At 36.8% G+C, this 21,990-nt stretch overlaps 1 protein-coding gene across 1 annotated transcript in view; it reads right to left on the bottom strand.

Annotated features, from left to right (window-relative positions):
* The window catches only part of SPEF2 (sperm flagellar 2), a 186,378-nt gene that overhangs the window by 36,250 nt on the left and 128,138 nt on the right, over positions 1 to 21,990 (bottom strand). Inside the window, exons 26-30 of the mRNA XM_056112166.1 lie at positions 19,030 to 19,192; positions 10,742 to 10,886; positions 8,580 to 8,708; positions 6,321 to 6,459; positions 1,937 to 2,166 (exon numbers count right to left, since the gene is read on the bottom strand). Coding sequence (XP_055968141.1) covers positions 1,937 to 2,166; positions 6,321 to 6,459; positions 8,580 to 8,708; positions 10,742 to 10,886; positions 19,030 to 19,192 — 806 coding nt within the window. The remainder of the gene's footprint in view (positions 1 to 1,936; positions 2,167 to 6,320; positions 6,460 to 8,579; positions 8,709 to 10,741; positions 10,887 to 19,029; positions 19,193 to 21,990) is intronic.

Below are 21,990 nucleotides of genomic sequence, written 5' to 3'. Positions count from 1 at the left end.
TACTAGGGCCTCATATCTACACATTTTCCTTGTGACTCCTCCACACCACTGTTGAGCATTTTTAAAAATGATATTATTATAAAATCACTCTTAACTTCCTCCAGTTCCTCCCTCCAAGGTATTATTCCTCAAAATATTCCTTGACTAACTTTATTGCCAAGGATTCTTCTTTGCTTTGTAATCTTGAGCACTTTGTAATAAAGTTCATAATCTATTCTCAAAAGAACCTAAATAGAAGCTTGCATTTTATTTCTCATGGCCTGCTTTTTAAATTGCATTTTAAGTCCCCAGAGTACGTGGTTTTCCTTTCTGTTTTATAAAGAAAATATCTTCCTTCTCTTTGCCACTTCTTTCCATTTCCTTCTCCTCCCTTCCTTCCTATTTTGATTGTAGTGTGAAAACTGTTGGGTTCTATCATATTCTGAAAATAGACTACCAGTTGGCATCTTTTAATCCCAAGAGTTTCTAGAGCTGATTTTCTCAGACATTTATGTGTCAAGTTATAACTGCTTTTAGTTATTTATTCTTAAGCTTTTAATTGATCACAAATTCTGGTTTTGAGGTTGGATTGAAGAATGCATTGGAGTTACTGGCATGAATACTAACATCTCCTCTGAAAGGGATTATAAGAGGTTGATAATCTTCAAAACCAATTTCTCCTTACTCAAATATCCTCCTAAAACTTTGGGATGTGACCTGCTTGTTAGGGAAGTCTCCCTCCTGTGACTCCAGTGTAGGATTAAAGCAAACTATATTGTGTATTAGAATTTTTAAATATTTTATATAAAAAATCCCTTTAAAATTTTATATCTGTCCACAGAATAATGTAGATAGGACGAAGATATGGACCAATCCGAAGAAGCAAATGGAGCAAAGGATAGTGTGAAGCTCCATCAAGGGAAAGAGAAGGGACTCTCCTTCAATGAAGGAGTGAAGTGACTTTTTAACGTTGGATTTATTTTGTGCTTTCAGATAGGAATAGTCCTTCTGCACCAAAAACTGATCATTTAATCATTCTAAATTTATAGCCTCAGTGTGTACCTTCAGAGCCCCAAGGGCAGAACTCACCCAAATTGACTGGGAGCTCATACATGTTAGGGGAAGGATTTACTCAGCCACTCAAGGTCATATCTGCTTTACCCATTGGTTGTGGGAAGACTTCAGACTTAACGCAATGCTCTTTTGACTGTGTTTCTGGACTGTGGGAAATAACTGACATTTTAGAAAACAAATATGGCTATTATAATGATTGGTACTAAAGTTAGTAACCCTTAGTTACTAACAGTAACAGTTACTGACATCAATTACTGTTAGTACTAAAGTCAGTTGAGTCTTCTCTAGGGAAAGGTCATGATTTTTCCAACAAATAAGAGATGCTTGGAAGAGAAAACAGACCTTTATAGGAGAGGCAGGTTAATTCTATATAAGGGCTGAATGTTTGGAATCATATGAGTCCTGAATAACGACAGAAAAATTATTCGACTGCTGTGTGACTCCATGTCCAGGCCTAAAAATGGAGACGACAATCTTGTGCAATCTGTGGAATTACTCATGCAGTCAACTGTTGGTGTCATTAAAAAGTATTTTGAAGCAGGGGGACTAGGAGATAGAACGGTCCTTCTGACACTAGCCTCGCATTTGATTCCCAGCTCCACATAGTTCCCTAAACATCAGCAGGGGTGTAGAAACCAAAGGAAAGGAGAATTCCCAGGAATGGGAACCACCACATTCCCAAAGCATTAGTACTGTTTCTCTCTTTGTTTAAACCAGAACTACGTGGCAAGAAACAAACAGAGGATGGTAAACTTCAACCAATCAAAAGCTTATTTTAGAGTCATGCAACCTGATGAGGTTGGTTCTACCTGTGAACAAGTGATTGCTAGCTGGTATATCTTAATATTTTCTGTGTTCTTCTTGTGATTGTTATTTTTCCTACCTTTAGGTGCGATGCCTAAGAACTGATTCCGAAGATTGTCTAGCTGTTTAATGGTCAGGGTGATATTTTCCTCCTTTTCGACAGGTGGAGGACGTTTTGGTGGAGGGGGATCTGGAAAGACTTTTATGTTGCCATCAATGAAGAAGTCTTCTTGGCCTAAATACAGTTCGTTCTGAATTCTTGTAGAGGTTTCAATGTGATAGCGAGCTACTTCAGTTAATTTTTCCACACTGAAAGTGGGAAAAACAAACGTGGTTATCCTTATAAAAGATATAATTCAATTCCTGTTGCCTGCTTAGACTACATATGCACAAGGTTTACACAATCTAAGTATAACTAAGTCAGACAAATCCCATCTTCATACTTAAAAATTCTAATTTCTAATTCAATCAGCTAATCTGTGGCTGAATAAATAGCAGTACTCCTACAAAAAAAATTCTAATTTCTCCTCAAGTTCATTTTTAAAAGACAGATAAATAAATGTAGATTAAGAGGAAAATACATGCTTCAGACAAAGTTAATAGTCATACATTTTATAAAAAACCTGAACAAAAAGAGAGACTGCTCTAAAAAAAAAGTAGGAACTTCCATTTCCCCCTGAGATTCTATTCATGGAGATCTACCCCTAAGACCACAAAAAGATTAATTTAAAAAGCATATACACATTTACATTCATTGTAGTATTGTTTATAATAACTAAGACCTGGAAACAACACAAGTGCCCACTGATAAAGAAATTGTGGTATATTTTTTTCTCCTTCTCTCTCTCTGTATCTCTATCTCTCATACACACACACCCTTCCCCCACCACAGGCATGCTCATATGAAGACACACAGAATGGATTACTACTCTTATGAGGAAAAAGAAGAAACCTTGCAATTTTCTGCAATTTAAATGGATCTGGAGGATGTTGTGCTAACTGAAGTGAGTCAGAAAGGAAAAGACAAATGCCAGATGTTCGCATTCTTAAGCAGAGTGTAGAGAAACAAAACAAAGGGTTAAACAATTACAATGAAAACAAACCCTGGAATATGGTCAATGAAACTATCTAGAGAAAATGCTACCTGGTGGAGATAATGGGGAAGGTACTATGGGATAATAGGTGGCCCGATTTTAATATTCTGGCGGCAGGTACAAGGTATAAACAATAAGTATAACTTACTGTTGGAAGCAGGGGGACTGGGAGATAGAATGGTCCACCTGAACAGTAATATCAGTGTTTCTATTAACTATGATACTTAGTTAAGCAATTCCTTGCTAACTCATGGTTGGAACCAATAATTATGCTTTCAAAAAACTCTGGAAGTTGAGCGTTTGTTCATGGATTGCTAGTCACCCTCTAGCCATAGGTCCTGGGGTAAGCCCTTAAGTGCTCTCACTATCCTTAGCTTTGGAAAGAAGTCAGTGACACTTTACTCCACGGACCCTTTGGCTACTAATGTGGAATCACATAAGACATGGATTTAACCATGGGGGATTATAGTTTTAGCCCTAATTAAAGGTCACTCAGAAAGCCAGAGCAGTGCTACATATGATAGCTATAATAACATTTTATTACAGCAAATATGTTGTTTATCTCTCGTAAAAAAATTTAACGTTGCACAAAATACACAGTGAGCCTGATTTTATATGACACAAGAACACCAAAATATTCATGGGGTGAAAAAAACTTTAATAGTCGCAGTTGCTTTCTTTCAAAAGACACCTTTGAATCCAATTCCAGCATAATAAGCATTTATATGTATGACCTAGAGTTTGTGCTTGAACATCTGTGCATTAAGAGGTAGAGAGAAAGGGATACTAGATAACTACAGTTATCAAAGAGAGGAAGGACTCCAAAGAGAATGAGATCCAGTGGAACCTAGCTTATCAAAATAGGTGCATGCCATCTAGTGGAGGGTTACCAATGCAATCTTCAGAGTGGGAGGAAAAAAATGCCAGGAATATGAAAGGCAAGATTTGAAGTTCAAAGAAGTTCTGATAACTCCATTAAAAAAATAACTTAAAAAATCTTTGCAATAATCAAAACAGAAAGCATATATGCACATTAACAGGCTTTAAGATTCTTCTATTTTGGGATGTTTTCTGGGCCATACTTGGCAGTGCTCTGTCTGACTCTGTGCTCAGGGATCATGCCTGTGGGATTATATGTGGTGCCAGGAATTGACCTGGGTTGGCTGCATGCAAGGGAAGCACCCTGCCCTCTGTACTGTCTCTCCAACCCCTTAAGATTCTCCTGAATTACCTTTTCCAGAAAACAGGGTAATATATATACACCTATAGATACATAAAATACATGTGTCATTATATTTATGTAAGTATATATCTACAAATATATTCCATATAATATATCAGTTTAAAATATGACAATATAAAGTACTTTCAATTTTTCTATGATATTATTAAATATACTAATTATATATACTATAAATCTGAGAAATGAGTACTTCTGACAAAAACAAGCAGATTTTATTTTTGATAGCCATATAGGTTGAAATCTTAAATCCAAAGAATGAAGAAAGTGTATTTTAACATATAAAATGCAAGCAGAGAATGGAACTGATCACCACTGTTAATGATGCTTGGTTATCTAATAGCAAAATTCTTTTGAGTATTACAGCCCCTAAGTTTACCATACTAAAAGGTATGTTTTTGGTTTTGTCTTTAACTTTGAAGCAACAGCTGTAAGCAACTAACTAAAGATTTTATAACAAAAATTTAATTTTGAATCAAAGATAGGAGTACACATTCTCTCAAAAGTATATATTGCTTGGTAGTTGTTTCTGAGAATACTTGCTGTATACTTTGCACATAGCAACTTCTAAATTTTCAGTAGAAGTTTACCACAAACTATAGTACTCTGAAATATCTCAAATAGCCTTGTTGAAGATTTTTCCTCAGTCCACTGAGGAAACAACCGTGTAAGGACCATCTCCACAAACTGGTGTTGAAAAATTCAAGCAAGAATTTTTTCAACCACATGAAGAAAAAAAAAAAACAAATTTGGGCCCTTATTTTACGCACAGAAATTAACTGGAAATTAGTTAAAGGCTGTTAAGAAGATCAGGAACCATTCATCTACAAGAAAAGAGGTGAAAAATGACTTGGGGTTTTGTCAATGAATTTTTTGGATTTGCAAATTCAGTTAAGTCCCTCCATAGTTAGGGCCACCTCTCTTTCTTCCCCAGCAGAGAGCTTATGCTAATTGAATTGCTGAACATCTTGCAATCAACCATTGTTACCACCCACTTCGGTGCTCCAGAGGCGCTCCTAGTTTCCCAGGGGGCACTCCATGCTTATGTTTAACTTCTCCTTTGTGCCTTAATTTCACCTAGTTTACTGCATTGTATCCCATTCAATCCCTGTCCCTCCACCCTGCACGAAGCACAGTTTCTGTTTCCCTAGTCCGCACTGTTTTGATTTCGATAACATCGTCATTGACTATCAGTCCGTCGAACTGTTCTTCAATCCATCGGCCTGTGAACGACTTTCTGTCCCTAACGCACCAGGGGACACAGCCACCGCGCGGGATTGTGACACCAAATGGAAAAGTTTCTGCACAGTAAAATAAGCAACAAAATGAAACCAAAACCACTATAGAATGGGAAAAATATTGACAAGTCATTTATATGCTAAGGGGTGATAATCAAAAAATAAAAAATAAACTTTCACAAATCAGTAAGACAAAACAATCCAACTGAAAAATGGGCAAAGGGCCTGACTAGACATTTTCATATAAAGATATCTGAATGACAGTCAGTGGACAATGGTGTCCAAATGAAATAAGTCAGAAAGAAAGTCTTTTATGTGATCTCATATGTAGAAGCTGAACACAAACAAAAAACCAAATTCACAGAACAAACAGGTTTTGTGGTTACTGGTTGTGGGTGGTGCTGAATGAGGGTCATCAAAAGGGAAAAATTTGAATTATAAGATAATATGGATTTAATATAAAACAGTATGACTTATAGTTAACTCTATTGTATAGTATATTTGTAAGTTAAAAAGTAAATTGTAAGAGTTATCATCTCAACGAAAGACTTTTTCTCTGTTACGTTTTTGTGGGGGAGTCGGTTTGGGACCACATTCATTGACACTCAGGTCTTAATCCTAGCTGTGAACTCAGAAATTAGTCCTGAAGGTGCTCTGGGGACCACGTGGGATGCAGGAGATGAAAACTGGGTTGGCAGCATACAAGCAAGTGCCCTATTCACTGTACTCATTCTTGTCTCTCCTTTACTTGTCTTATTTCTATATAAAATAAATGCTAAAATTAATATACTATGATAGTCATTTTCCATTGAAATTTAGATTTTTAGGCTTCATACCTTAAATGCATAAAACTGGGGAGTGGAGTTGGGAGAGAAACCTGCAGTACTTTACCTGGCCATTTCTTTCAGGTACCTTTGACCAAGCCAATGCTCCATTCGCTTATATACATTAACCGCCTTTGTTGTTAAATCTCGAAGGAAAGCCAAGGCTTTTGTCTTTATTAGTTGAAGTCGGAATAATGTATTTGCCTCTGTTAAAAAATTGAAATAAGGATTTTTAAAATGTGTTATTTGTACACACCTATTATGTACAGCCTATGAAGAAGTATTAACAATTTTAATTTGGGGCTAAAATGCTTTACTTTGTGAAGTTTTCGGGTGCACATTCAATACACCAATACAGCTCACTGAGAAGCAAAATATAATGTGTGTCAGTATCATTTCATATTATTTTCATTTAAACAGTAATTGACTTCTACACTTATTGTATCTCGTAGAAATCTTTTCTGAAAAATTGGAAGGGAAAATACACATAGGTGATTTCTGAGTTTGAGAAAGGGCTAGAGTATAAAATCTCTTGATGATCTCCTTACCTTAGATTCTTGGAAAGTCATTGCATATCTCAGCACTAGGATAAAGTTTATATACATCCTAAAGGTTATAGCTATTGTTGACATGCAATAAGTCTTGGGGATTTTTATTTTAAAGTATCTTTCTAATGTTCTTTCTGGGCATTTTCCATTTCCACTGCTTGTGGAAGCCTCTAACCCAAACTGCTGCAATAAACTTAGTACTGCTCTCTTTAAATTTCTTCGCCCGCAGCAAATCTAAATCCACCTCCACACTTTTCGGAGTGACCTGCCTTACTTGCAAATCTGTTCTGTTTCTTTGCTTAGAATTCTTCCCTGGTTCCAAAATTTCTTAAGGAAACATGGTAGTTTATTGGGAGGTAGTTTATTCAATATGCCAAAGACAGTGACAACAAGTCTCAAAATGGAGATGTTACTGGGCCTGCTAGAGCAAATCGATGAACAATGGGAGGACAGTGTTTGTGTTTGTTTGTGAAATCAGATATGGGAACACATCAGAGAAGATGCATATGTTTTGATATTTTTCTGCTGCTGAATATTTTTATATAAAATTTCTTATTTTATACTTAGATTTATATAAGCACATGGTAGAAATGGAGGCAGAGGTGAAAATGAGAGATGCAGAAATGGACAACCTAAATAATTGCCATTGAAGAGTTAAAATATTCCAGCTTACCTGTTACTACTTTTTAATGGGTTCATTATCTAGTGTATTATCATAGTTTATTTAAAATTGAGATGCTTTAATTTCAGTGTCTTACTTCTTCTAAATTCCATTTTGACACAGAAGACTCAACTATTAACAAATAGCTTAAATTCTTAGACAAGGACTTAAGAACCTCAAGATCAGATATAATAATTTTTACATTAGAATTGATTTTTATACTTATTAAAATTAATATTGAAGGTTTCTAATCAATTTTAACTCTAGAATTGCATCAATGATTCTTGCTTTTACCCACATTAAAATAAATAATTATAAAAAATAAAATGGGAACTACACCATTCCAAAAAATAAATTCCATTTTGAGAACAAGAGAGATGTCTCAATGGACTAGAGCACATGTTTTGCATGAGGGAGACATGTTTTGCTATATGGATTGTGGTGCACTGCTGGCAGTAACCATCACACACAAGGCAGAGAGTAACCCCTGAACACCACTAGGTGTAACCCCAAAGCTAAAACACACAGAATTCCCCCCCCCCAAGAAAACAAAACAAAAACAAAATCAAAAACAAAACCCAACAAACCAAAATAACATTTTTGAGTTGACAATATGTCATGTAAGTTTTTGTTGTAAAAGGAGGAGTTCCTTAAATGTTATGGATCCATGATAGACTTTTCTCTAGCCTCTGCTCCCAAGAACTATCCTTCATGACTTGTTGCTCCTTAGAATGGGTTTATTTTCCTAGTGGAAGGCATAAATTATTATTGTGACAAAATCATTACTTTATATAGGGTCAAGCCTTTTTTTAACGATAAAAATTGCATAGACTCCCTAACATACTCTATTTGTTTCAATTCCTTGAGATTTTAATGACTGCCAAATCTCCCCTTTCCAAGATCCTCTCATTGGAAAGCACAGCAGAAAAATAATACAATAGTCATTTCTACTCTTCATACAGTTACACAAACTCAACCAACGAAATGTTGCAGTTTTATCAGGTTGGCTTTGTGTTCTCATATACAGTTTGAGGCAATTGATGAGTCTAATATGGGCTGTTAGCCTATCATTTATTTTCTACCGGAAAGAATCACTGGAGCCCTTTCTAACTGCTACCTTCAATTTGTAGGGAAGCAAAATGTTCTTCCTTTATTTTGGACCTCAGTTCATTTTTCTTTTCCATTTCAGCCATTTCCTCTGCTGATAATATTATAGGCGAGGGTTCAACAGAAGCTGCTTGTTTACCTGGAAGGACAATTAAACATGTGGAATCAGCTGGTAGCCTGTGAATGAATGCATGCATCCAGTACTTGGACATCATGAGTCCAAGTTGAATGAATCTCTCAAGAATTCTCCACGTGGAATCTAGACTGGGCATGTCAACTCCCCTCTCCCATCTGTGTAGGGGCAAGGGAAAATGAAAGTGCAAAAAGTGTAGATATGACCTAATTTCACACTTCAAAAAGATGCAGATCAGAGTATAGGGACAGAAATGAGCAAATCTCAATATATGTAGATTCCCATTATGTCATGTGAGCAAGCTTGACTCCATGAAGCATGTTCACATTAGAAGTATTTTTCATGTCCTCATCAAGACCAAAAAAGAACCTCAAGAAATTCTGGCTAAAATGTTGCCTGACCAAGAATCCATCATCTGAGCCAGAGAAATAGTACAGTGCTTCAGTACGTCAGGTGTTTGCCTTGCATGTGGCCAACTTTAATTTGATCTGCAAAATTCTATATGGCCTCCAGGCCTCAGCCAGGAATGATCCCTGAATGCAGAGCCAGGACAAAGCTGACTGAATACTGCTGGGTTTGGCCCCCAAACAAAAAAAAATATTTCATCTACTAAATTATGTTTTTTTTTTTTTTTTTTTTGTATTTGTTTTTGTTTTTTGATTTTTGGGTGACACCCAGTGATGCACAGGGGTAACTCCTGGCTCATGCACTCAGTAAATACTCCTGGCGGTGCTTGTGGGACCATATGGGATGCTTGGGATCAAACCCGGTTCGGCCCTACCCACTGTGCTATTGCTCCAGCCCTTAAATTATCTTTTAACTAACACCAAACTACAAGTTTTTCAGTGATTGAAAAGATCTATTCAAAAGTAAGAACTTGTCAGTATTTGAGAATATGCCCTTGCGGCAAAGTGTGATTCAAGTTGCAGGCTCAGTTTACACTCAGTTCTATACATCTTGAAGGTCTGACATGAGGAGCTTAAGTCTTATCAAGAAGGGTAAAATGAAATAGACATCATAGCAAGATTTGCAATTGTAATAATAGACTTAACTACAATGGCAAATCTCTGGATTCCTCTTTTGTCACTTGTAACATTAAGTCATTGGGTTAAAACAGTTATTCCATGAAAGTAAATGAAGTTTTCCTCAAATTCTTTTTCTGTGTTATATTTACTTTCTGAAATGGAATCATGAGGCATGTTCTTAATTGGGGTGCTATGCTTTTCTTTGCTTCAAAGTGTTTCCTGAGTGCCCCATACTCTCTGTGCTTTTTCTTTTTGACTTTTGGGCAACATCTGGAAGTGCCCAGGACCTATTTCTTGCTCTGTGCTCAGGGATCACTTTTGGTGGACTTGGAGGGTCATAGGGGGTCACAGGTATCAAACCTGGGTATGCTGCAGGAAAGGGAAGTGCCCTACCCATTGTACTATCTCCGGTCCCCTCAACACATTTTCTTAAAAACCTGCTCACAGGTGCTTAAATAAACGAACTGATGTGGGAAACATTCCCCCCTGCCCCTTCAGACCGGTAGCTTTCCTATAGGGAGTATAATCCTTACGAGATGGGACAGAGATTGTCTGGGACTCGGAAAAGAGAATAGTTACTTTTGCTTATCCCCTCAAAAGAAAGATGAAGCTGCAGTTCTTGAATAAGTTCTCAGAATAAGACCAAGGGAGAAATGTTAACTGAAAGAGAAACTCACAGGAAGGACCTGAACCAAGACAGCTTCTGCCAAGATGGATTCCTCTTGGACACTAGAGCAAGCATTAAACTTGGCTGCACAGTTTTCAGACATAAAGTCATTTTAGGATTCTTTTAATACGTTCAAAACTGTCTTTGAGATTCACTTTCACTCTTGGATACAGTTGTATATTTGGATAAACAAGGACTTGGATTCATTATTATTTGCCATCTGGAGAAATGGCATTCTAGTAGCTTAGGGGCTGAGGTTAAATGCTGGGTTACATTAAATGCTTCTCTCCTACCAATAAGAGGCTGAAGGTTCCAGAGTCTGGAAAACATGTGTTATGAGTGAATACCTTTTCCTTTTTTCTCTTCCTTTTTTGATTTGGGTGACTCTTTTTTGCCTTTTTTATTCGTAGTTACTGGAGGAGGTCTTTCTTTCTGGTCGGCCTGCAGGTTTTCTTTTTCTTCTTCTAATCTTTGATGAATTTCAGCAGCCACCTGGTTGCATAAAAGTTTTTTTAGTGAATGTGATGGTTATGAATACAAGAATCGTTTGCATTTTGCCAGTGCCAAGTTCCATTGGGACCTCATTTCACTACAAACTAGCATGCCCTGCCTTACACTGGGCCTTTATGAGCCTTCACTTGACATTTCACTCAAGTGAAAAATCTGACCCATGCCAAGGAGAGGTTTCTCTGCAGCCCTTGAGAGACCACTCAGTTTCTAGCTCAGAGGTTGCAAAACATCCTTGTTTTTCTTCGTCACTTTAAGACTGTGACAACTCCACAGTTGTTCAAACTTTTCCTTTTTTTTGATTTTTGGCAGAAGTTGAGGGCATGGAGGGGCTCGCCAGGAAATTCTGGGACTTCACCAGAGACTCTCAGCCAACCTGGTTAGCGGTTCAGAACAAGGCCCAAGGATGTGATGTTGCTCAGGACCTGTGATGCCAGGGATAGCAAGACCACCCAAGCGATGCTAAAATCTGTAGGGCCACATTTTGCAGAGCTTGATGACCTCCAGGGATGCACACAGCAATATTAGGGGGACCATAGAGTGCTGGGAATCCAATCCAGGCAGAGCCCACCCCTGTGGCTTCTGGACTATCTCTTGATCCCAAAACTTTTTCTTTAACATCTCAACCTCTGCAGGCTTTATACATGCTTATCTTCAAAATGCCTACTATATCTTGGACTTCGAAACAGGGCATTTCATAAACAGAATTTCTCAATATTTATCATCATTGAAATTATTATTTTTATATTACTACTGACCCTTTCTATAGGAGGGTTTCAAAGACAGTTTCTCCAAATTACATCTCCCAAAGAAATTTTAATCCTGCTAAAATGTGTTTGCTGAGACCACAGCCACTGCAGTAGGATGGGGAAGAGTGCTTGTCTTGCATGTGGCCAACCCAGGTTTGAACCCCAGCACCTCATATGGTGCCTTCAGCCTGCCAAGAGTGATTCATGAGTGCACAGCCAGAGGTGAAAACTGAGTTTTTCCAGGTGAGATCCTCAAATAGCAGCAATAAAAATTTTTAAAGTGTGTCTGCTTATAGATATCACATATGCCAATTTAATTTATACACAAAATGTGTGAATATTTTTCATGTACCCCTACTAATTTGGGGGCATGAGTGTTCTAGGTTAAATGGGGCTTATGCACACTTGAATTCTGGTCTTCATTCTGCTCTAACACCAGACACCGTCCAGAGAAATGTGCCCCTTTTATTTTGTCTTTGGGCCATCCCTGGCAGTGCTCAGGGTTTGCTCCTAGCTCTGTACTCCCTTCTGGTGGGGCTTATCGAACCTGATGTGTGCTGGGGATTGAGCTTGGGTTGGCTGCCTGCAAGGAAACACTATACCTGCTGTACTCAGAGGTGCCATTTCTGAGGATGACCTGTCTCACGAGTTAACCTCATGCTGGACTCTTAGCTTCCCTACTCGAACCCTTTAGTCATCTTAGCAGACCCTTTCTGCTACTTCTTCCTAATGTCCTGGTTTATAAGATTAGTTGCAGTAGCTGATCATGGGGAAGGCTGGGTTTCTGCAGGGATTGCTTCAGCTCTCCTCAGAGGTGTGGGCTTAAAGTGTGATACTCTGGGCTTTAGGCAGTGGAGAAAACAAATCTTGGGGTTGTGCTTGCACTTGGAATGGCCGACCTATCAAGTCAAGATGCTACTGAAGGTGAATGGCATCCATGGGGGTGTGGCACTAAGAAATGAGTGCTGAGAAAGAAAAAGACCCCAGAGAAAGAAAGAAAACCTGCACATGCCACAAAAACGTTCCATAAAGGCAATAAGAAACTATAGCCACATACGGCTAGAAACCTCAGCATCTCCAAGAAGGCAACTGCTTAAGAAATGTAAGTCCATGGAGATGTATTTATTTGAAAATGTGCAAACTAACTAAATAAAAAATGTTATTCATAGGTTATATATGAATTTATATGTATTTACATCATGTTAAATCTGACATTATTTATGGGGAGAATTGGGTGTGGGAGGAGAAGAGAAAAATGCAGTTGGATAAGGATAAACAGAAAGCTAGTTGAAGCATAGTATCTCTCCTCAAAGAATATGACAGTCCAATGGGTAAGCTAGACCAATCAATTCCTGCCCCCTCCAAATTCCTATCATTCTTCATATCACGGTCTTTAACTATTATATGAGTTTTGTTGTCCCAACCCTCTGGATGGCCTCTAACATGCTCAAGAGATGAGTCAGTCCTATTTCTCCATATTCTCTATAGCTGCTATGCTCATTGGGGACTACCCAGGAAATAATTATTAATTAATGGTATTTTGTCAAAAATAATTCTATTCTATAATACACATAAAATTTCTCCAATATCTCAATAGCATAATCTTAGAGGTATACAGGAAGTTTCAGAAAGTAAATTTTTTTTTAAAAAAAATGGGTGCTCTTTTGATAAAAAATGAATTTCATGATACATACTGTACTTTCAAATTCTTGGTAAAGCTGAAAGCAAACTTGTTAACATTTACCCCCTAAATTACAAGCAATTCAGGTTTGAATCTGTTCTTGCAAAGCACAGTAAGTTAGCAATTTTCTTTAAAATTGGATTTTTCTCCTTTGTAAACAATCTTGTGATGATGATGATGATGATGAATGATAATTACTGCCATCTACATTTTTCTGGCCTGCCTCCCTCCAAGACCTCTGGGTTTCTCCAAAAATTAACACAGTGCACAATACACCCAGCAATCTAGCTTCTAAAGCTGACAAAACTCTAGAAACAATCCCTTGATATTGTGGGCGTTAAATATGACTTATTTCCTTGAAATCATTGCATACCTTCTAATTAAAATAATTTTTTGCTAAAAATTAACATAGCATACTAAATGGATAGCTCTTGGTAAAACTGCTGTGTAGAAAAAAATCTATTTAAATGGACTTGTATTGTAATTGTACTGATCTCAGCTGGTACTGTTTTCCCTGTAATAATTTACCCAATCATGTCTGTCATATTTAGAACTCAAAGTTCCCTAAAGACGATGTGATACTAAAGTCACAAAACTCACCTAGAAACATAAAAAAGTGGATATAAAGGCTAGAAATAAAATTATTAGTAATTTAATTTCTAAACAAAAAACCCTTTCCTACCGTGCTTTCTTTTTGGTTTTCAAAAGTCATCAAGGGACATGATATAATTTTGAATGTAATTGAACATATTAGAATTATATTACAATTTATACAATCATGTATATTTTACTTCACTGGATCTTTTAGGTGGTTTAAGAACGTAAAGATAGTTAGAATGTCTCCCATGATATAGATAAGGAGGGAAACACTCATGGAGGTTAAGTAATACTTCTGAAGTCACATAGTTTAAAGCTAGATTGCTGGGTGTATTGTGAACTGTGTTAATTTTGGGGGAAACCCAGAGGTCTTGGAGGGAGGTGGGCCAGAAAAATGTAGGTGGCAGTAATTATCATTCATCATCATCATGATGGGATTCATAAGGCTACTAAGTCGCACATGTATCACAATTTATAATATTTCATGTTAGTTTTAGAACCACTAGATCCAGATTGCTGTTCTCTCATGTTTAGTTGTGGGTTTTGTTGTAATCATTGTCATTGCCAACATCATTAATGCTAACATCAGCATCAGCATTGAATCAGCATCAGCACCACACGTAGGCATTCTGTGTGTGTGTATGTATTTTTGTAAACAATCAAAGCTTTTCCTTGAATAATTTTTCCTTTTTGATTTAATTTTGTTGTATAAATATTTGGGGTATAAATCTTCAATACAGCCATGTGTTTTCCATTTGTATTATTGTCCTCAATTCCTTTCTGTCTTTCCTCTTTTGGATTGAAAATTTAAATAACTTCACTTTTATCTTATATTTGTCTGGAAACAGTATGCACAAATTTACTTAGTAGTTACTCTATAGATAACACCATAAATTATTGACAAAATGATATTTAGAATTTTATGGGTTAATAATGCATGATATAGCTCATCAGGAAACCACTAAAGGAATAACAATATATCACTTCCAAACTTACAAGACAATGTGACACAATAAATAAAAGCTAGATAAAGAACAAAAATAGGGAAATGAGAAAACATAAAACATGTAAACAACTAAAAGTGACGTATACACTAAAACACAGTAACAAGAAGTCTCACAAGTCTCACAATGGAGATATTACTGGGCCTGCTTGAACAAATCCATGAACAATGGGAAGACAGTTCTACAGTGCTATAATAATTTCCAAAAATAGCATTATGGATAAATATTTCCTAGGAAAAAACACTTGATTGACCAAAAATGTTTGACAATGTAAAATTTGGAAATTAGGTCTATTTTCTTAGAAATTAGGTCGAAATTTTAAGTATAAACTTAGATATGCATAAGCAAAAATTAAGGGCCAGAGTGACAGAATGGGGTTAAGATGCTTGCCTTGCATATAGCTGACTCTGCTTCAGTCTCCAGCACCACATGTGTACCTCCTAACACTACCAGGAGTGATACCTTAGCGCAGACCTAGAGTTAATTCCTAATCACAGTTGAGTGTGCTCTCAACCAGAAACAAAATAACAAAAATGAAATAGCAAAAAATTAATAAGACCATAAAAAATTAGCGAATTCAATTTCATAGTGAGTAATTCATCATTTTTGATGATTTAGAGGAGGAAAAAGACAAATTTAACAATTGATTACAAATGTAAATATTTTAGATGATAATTGGGCTGGAGCGATAGCACAGCGGTAGGGTGTTTGCCTTGCACGCAGCAAGCCTGGCCTAGCGTGGTTCGATTCCCCCGCCCCTCTTGGAGAGTCCGGCAATCTACCAAGAGTATCTCGCCCGCACGGCAAAGCCTGTCAAGCTGCCCGTGATGTATTCAATATGCCAAACACAGTAACAACAAGTCTCAAAATGGGGATGTTACTGGGCCCACTCGAGCAAATCAATGAACAATGGGAGGACAGTGCTACAGTGCAGTGCTACATGATAATTTATATGTATAAGTGTAGATAAAATAATATATTTATTCATGTGACATTATATCATGTACATGAAATAAAATACATATATCTCAAGTACACATGGTACATTTCCAAATAAAATTTATCACAATATATGAACCACAAAATAAGTTTCAATGAGAGTACCCTCTATTAAACAGTAATTAATCTAGAAATCAAAGAAATACTTAAAAAATTAAACATATTTCTAAAGTTCTTTAAACTTTACAACACTGAGAATAACAACAAATTTTTTGAGATAGAGTGCAAGCAAGTCTCAGAGGGAAATTTATGGAAAATGAAAATATTAGGAAAAATGACTTATAATTAACAATGTCATCCATTTTAAAGTCCTAGAGAAGGAAGACAAAATTAATTGAAAAACTAATGAGAAAAAAAATAGAAGACAAAAATAGTAGAGGGAATTAATGAAGTTAAAAGTAAGCTCTTCAAATAGACTCTTCAGTAGACTCTTCAACTTAATAAAATTAAGAGTATGCTCTTCAAAAATACTTATGATAAGTCTATCAAAGGAAGGCCAAAGAACAATCAACATCAGAATTAACAGAGAGGTCAAATAAGTAACATACTTATTTGTATATCATGCAAAAGTAAGAGCACAATTTAAGTAACTTTCTGCCAAAATTTGAAAATCAGAAGTGGAAAAATTTCTAGCAAAATAAACCTTACAAAAACCGACCCAAGTTTCTTCTGAGAAGAGAAAAAGAAAGTATCTTATACTATTATAGGAAAATTGATCTGTAGGGGCTGGGTGGATGGGGAAGAAGGTCACAAAAACTCTTCTATAAACTTCCTACAAAATTATGACCTAGATGGTTCCTTAGCAAATGTCACATTTCAGAGAATACTTCAAGAAGAAAGATTTCCAGTTCTCACAAAATCTTCCAAAGACTAAAATAAGAGGAACTACATCCTAACTTGATTTATGAGGCTATTTCTAGCTGGATGCTAATTGCTCACAGGACAGAACAAGAGAAAATATATAATCTCAACACTCATAAACAAAATTCAATAATCCTAAATAAATTAGTCCAAAAAATTAAGCAATCCATAAGAAGCATGGTTTCATTAAATGATGGACTTATTTCAGGAAATACAATATATGCTTTACATCAGAAAATTAGTCAATATATCTCACATTAACATAAAATGGAGAAAATACCACAGCAATATTAATCCACTAAGAAATCATTTGATAATTTGTGAAAAAGAACTTAGTAGAAAATGAAAGCTACATAATATGACAAATAGTTTCTGTAAAATATCTACAGCCCACATTTTCATGAATCTTAACAAGCTGATTTGAAAATTTGTATTGGAAGGCAATGAGCCAAGAAGAGCAAAGTGCTCTTGAGAGATGAAAAGGTGAGTAGGTTTGTTCATGCAAACAACAATTAAATGGTATATTGTTTGGTTTTGGCATAAGAGCAGAATAATAGAGCAATGTTGCAGATGTAATTTATGATATATTGCAGTTAACTTATTATGCTTCTATAAAATAGAGAAAGCTGAAATATTGTCTACTGACACTAAACAAAGCTTATACACACACACACACACACACACACACACACACGAAGATGTTTATAGCAGCGAAATTCACAATGGCACCAAAGTGGAAGTCCAGATGCATTTTAGTAGCAAACTCATTAAATAAATTGCAACATATTCATAAAACAGAATTGTATGGCAACAGAAGTGAACAGATAAATTATGGGTTGTATCTCATAAGACTGAGCAGAAGAAAACACCAGCAGATAAAATAGGGTTGTTGTCTGTTTTGACATACACATTTGAGGTACCCAGGCCTGGGCAATAAAAACTCTTGAGAATATCAAAAAAATTCTCACTGAAAAGAAGAGATTGAGGATCCCTTTCTTGTAGCCGATGAAGTATGAAACTGGGAGGTAGAGAAGAATTTAGCTGCTGCACCTCTTTCTGGTTTCTCCCCTGAAAGGTGGTCTATGAGTATTTACTTTAGGTGGATTCATTGAACTATGCAGTTCTATTCCATGTAGCTGTCTTGGGTGCACAGAAATCCACTTAAAAACTAAAATGTTTTTAACCAATTAATTATTTTTCATTGGGGGGCTATGTCCAGCAGTGCTCATGGTGCACTCTTGACTCTGTGCTTAAGGATCACTCCTGGTGGGTTTGGAGGAACATATGGGGCAGCATGGATCAAAGTCAAGGTTGTATGCAAGAAAATAGCTGTACTATTGTACTATAGCCCCTCCCCCCCCACATATATTTCAAAGAACCAGGATGTCTATGGTCACTTTTGAGAGGGAGTAAAGAGTGAAATAAGGAACATGAAAGAAAGAAAGAAAGGAAGGAAGGAAGGAAGGAAGGAAGGAAGGAAGGAAGGAAGGAAGGGAAGAAAGTGGGAAGAAGAAAGGAGTCACTGAGACCACATTATTACAAGGCTAGAGGCAAGAACACTGGACATCAAGGGCCAGGAAGGGCTTGGAAATGCCCAGAAGAATTGATAGTACACAAGAAACTTATGCAAGCTCATTTCCACTTAATGTTCTGATAAGTTGATAATGCTTTAGGTTCAGATGAAATAGTTGCTTAGGTAGGTGGAAGACTCTGAGCGATCAATCGTGAGGATGTGCCAGAGTATGGGTTATTCCTAGCAGCACTCCCTCATTTTTCTGAGATAGCAACTCAAGGGGCCACTGGGAAAAGTCACCTGTGATGTTTTACTGCTTTTGTAGTAACCTGGTAGTATACATGCTATAAAGTCATTAGGCAATAAGAATTTGGAGACCACCATAAGATATATGATTCCTTATTGATTGAGACATCACTTTGCAGCACATGATTCTAGTCGGGTAAACTCAAGGGCTTGGCACAGATCAGAAATGCAAACTTCACTGGATGACTCAGGATTTGAGGGTGAAGGAACAGTGATCATCAGAATTATGCTATGCAAGCACCTGCTGTACACTCAGTACAAATTTATACCATGTTTGTGAACAAATATTATGTAAATTTTCATTGTGTAAATTCACAGCATATTTCCGATGTTGATACTGATTGAATTACCAAAGAAAGTACCAAAGGAATATTTTTAGACATTACCAAAAGGAATTGTAGCAGTAATCATTACTTACCATCTGAGACACTGCTAAAGAGACCTGCTGCCATGTGTCTGTTATCAGCTTCTCATCTGATTCATAGTTTGCCTCTAGACCTTCTAGAGAGAACTCAATTTTTGTTTTGGGTTTGGACTGAATTGAATCTGGAGAAATGGATATTCGAGGAACTAGAGGAATTCTTTGGAAAACAAATGAACAAAAAGATATAAAAATATTTAATTGGCTAGAATTATATTTTATTAAATTATTTTTGTCTTTTTTTAGTCACAATTCTCAAAGTTCTTCTAGTGGAACCCTTTAGAAGAAAAAACTGACCATAAAAAAACTATTGATATGTCTTTTTGTGGATAACAAGGGGAGAGGGAACACAATTTTCAGGCTTAATTCTTAGTGATCATGGAAAGCGAATGGATAACAAATGGCAACTACAAAAAAGATTTTCAAAGTTATCCAGAGCATGAACTTATGATAAGTATATAAATAAGGCATGAAAAAGCAACACAAGTACCGGTGGATGTCACTTCTTGGTATGGGGCAGGGATAACCTGGGCTATCCCTGAGGGATTCGGGGATATGTGGTGCCAGAGATTTAATCTGAGTTGGGTCCACCCAACACATGCATCCCAATTCTGAAGCAGCATTTGAGGTTGAGATTGGTACAGAGATGTTTTTCAGAAAATAAGAACTGGCTGTTCTTTTGCCGGTTTCACTCTACTAACCGACATTAATAGGTTCCCCATTATGCTTGGCTTGCTATTTTGTACTAAGAACAGAATATGCTGCTACTCTAGACATTAAAACTTGGCTGCTTTTGATGGCTCCCATGGTTCATATTGCCTTTGGTCTTTTTTATTGCTTTTAATTTCAAAGTTCTCTTTCAGTAGCTTGCTGAGTACAACATTTTCCTTCTATTACTAGCAAGAAGAGGTACACATTGTTCCTTTGTATTTTCTTTTCACACTTGGTTCTGACATAAACATGATGGGACTAGATGGAAAAAAGTCTAGAGAGAGAAAAAATGAACCTCAGGACATAGTGTTCAGGTCATTTCAAATATGTTTTGGAAAAGGAAGGGTAAAACAAATAATACAAGCACATGTAATATGAACAATTAAAACAGTGCATGTAATTAAGAATGGTTGATTATAATATTGTACAGTAATTACAAGAGTGATAATTCAATCTGGTACTAGACCCCAAATCTGACTCCTGGAACTAATATAAAATACTTTCAGGAAGTCAGGGATGGAGTTAAGAGTACAGTGGGCAGGATGCTTGCTTTGCATAGCCAACGGAGGTACGAGCCCCAGCATACTATATGGTCCTCCAAACCGACCAGGAGTGATCCCTGAGTCACTACAGTGCCAAGAGCAAGCCCTGAGCACCTCTGGGTAGGTGTGGTTCCAGAACCTCCAAATGTTTATAGGAATTCTTTTGTTCTATAATTTTTTCAACTATCCTACTTCTTTAAAGAAAATATTTGGTTAAGTGGGTTGGGATGATTTTTCCAAACAAGTAAGTTATTAACTTGACTGATACTAGTGAAAAACTGGTCCAAAATTATAGAAATGAATTAAGTAAGCCTGGAAATACATCACCTCAAATATATTCAGACCCATATTTACTTTGTACAACTCCTGCGCCTTTACTAAGCCAATTTTTAAAATAAGATGCATATACTACTTTTAATACATAACTCATCTCCGTGTAAGTACAAACAATAGAGCCTGCATATCATTCTAAAAATCTATCTTCTTTTCACCCTTTTCATAGCTACTATTTTCTCATGACCTGCTTACTAGTCAAGAAAAAAATACTACTTTAATATTTAATTCCATTTTATGTTTTTGCTTGCTTGGTCACACCCACCCAGAGATGCTCAATGGTTACTCCTGGCTCTGCACTCAGAAATTATTACTAACAGTGCTTGGGGAACCATATGCGATGCCAAAGATCAAACCCGGGTTGGCTGCGTGCAAGGCAAATGCCTTCCCTGCTGTGATATCACTCAATCCCTATTTAATTCCATTTTATTAACATGTTTTGGGTTTGGGTTTTTTGGTCACACCAGTGCTTAGGGGTTACTCCTGGCCCTGCAATTAAGAATCACTCTGGAAGCACTCCAGGGACCATATGGGATGCCAGTGATGGAAACTGGGATGGGCTGTGTGCAAGGCAAACTCCCTCCCCGCTGTACTATTGCTCTGGCCCAACATGTCTTAACTAATTCATTTAACTTGGAAGTTTGAGTTTTATTTATATGACTTATTTTTAACTTATGTTTCATTCTTTTATTGACATTGCCTTGGGAGTCAACACCACAGACATAACCCCTCATTTCCTAAAGACATTTTTTTATCTGTTCACAGATCCTCAGGAATTGGGATTTTGCCATTCCCCTATCCCCAGTCCATACTGTTTATAAAAACAATTATTTATACACACGCATATTGCATAATAATGTTTTACTAAAATATATATAGTTGTGGGGTGTTGACACAGCCCAGGGTGTTGAGTTCAACTTTAAGACCCCATGATGCAGTGCTGTTCAGAACCCATCAGTGCTGGGGGACAGAGGAGCCACTCCACAGGGGACTCTGCAATGATGCAGACAGACCTTGAGGTCCTGTGCATGCAAGGCATGTGTCCCAACTTTGGAACTGTCTGGCTCTGAAAAAAAACAAGGCAATTTTTTTCCCACTTTTAACACCAAGTTAACTTTCTTACTGAAATAAGACTATGAATATTGTTCAGTCTCACAAAAATCCTAACTGTAAATGTTTGACTCTTTATTGTTTCTTAATTTCTTTACATGTAAAAGAAGACATAATTTCATTTTTATTCATGTAGGGCCAGGGTTTGAGCCACTGAAGTTGGCAGTCAGGGGCTACCCTCAGGTCTGTGCTTGAGGGTCACTCCCAGTGACAGTCTGAGGACAATGTGATGCTGGGGATCAAATCAGAGTCTGCCTTATTC

This window comes from Sorex fumeus, unplaced genomic scaffold (assembly GCF_029834395.1).
Source record: "Sorex fumeus unplaced genomic scaffold, SorFum_2.1 ptg000015l, whole genome shotgun sequence".
Lineage (NCBI taxonomy): Eukaryota > Metazoa > Chordata > Mammalia > Eulipotyphla > Soricidae > Sorex > Sorex fumeus.
Note: the sequence above shows the minus strand (reverse complement) of the source record. Positions and strands in the feature narration are given on the sequence as shown.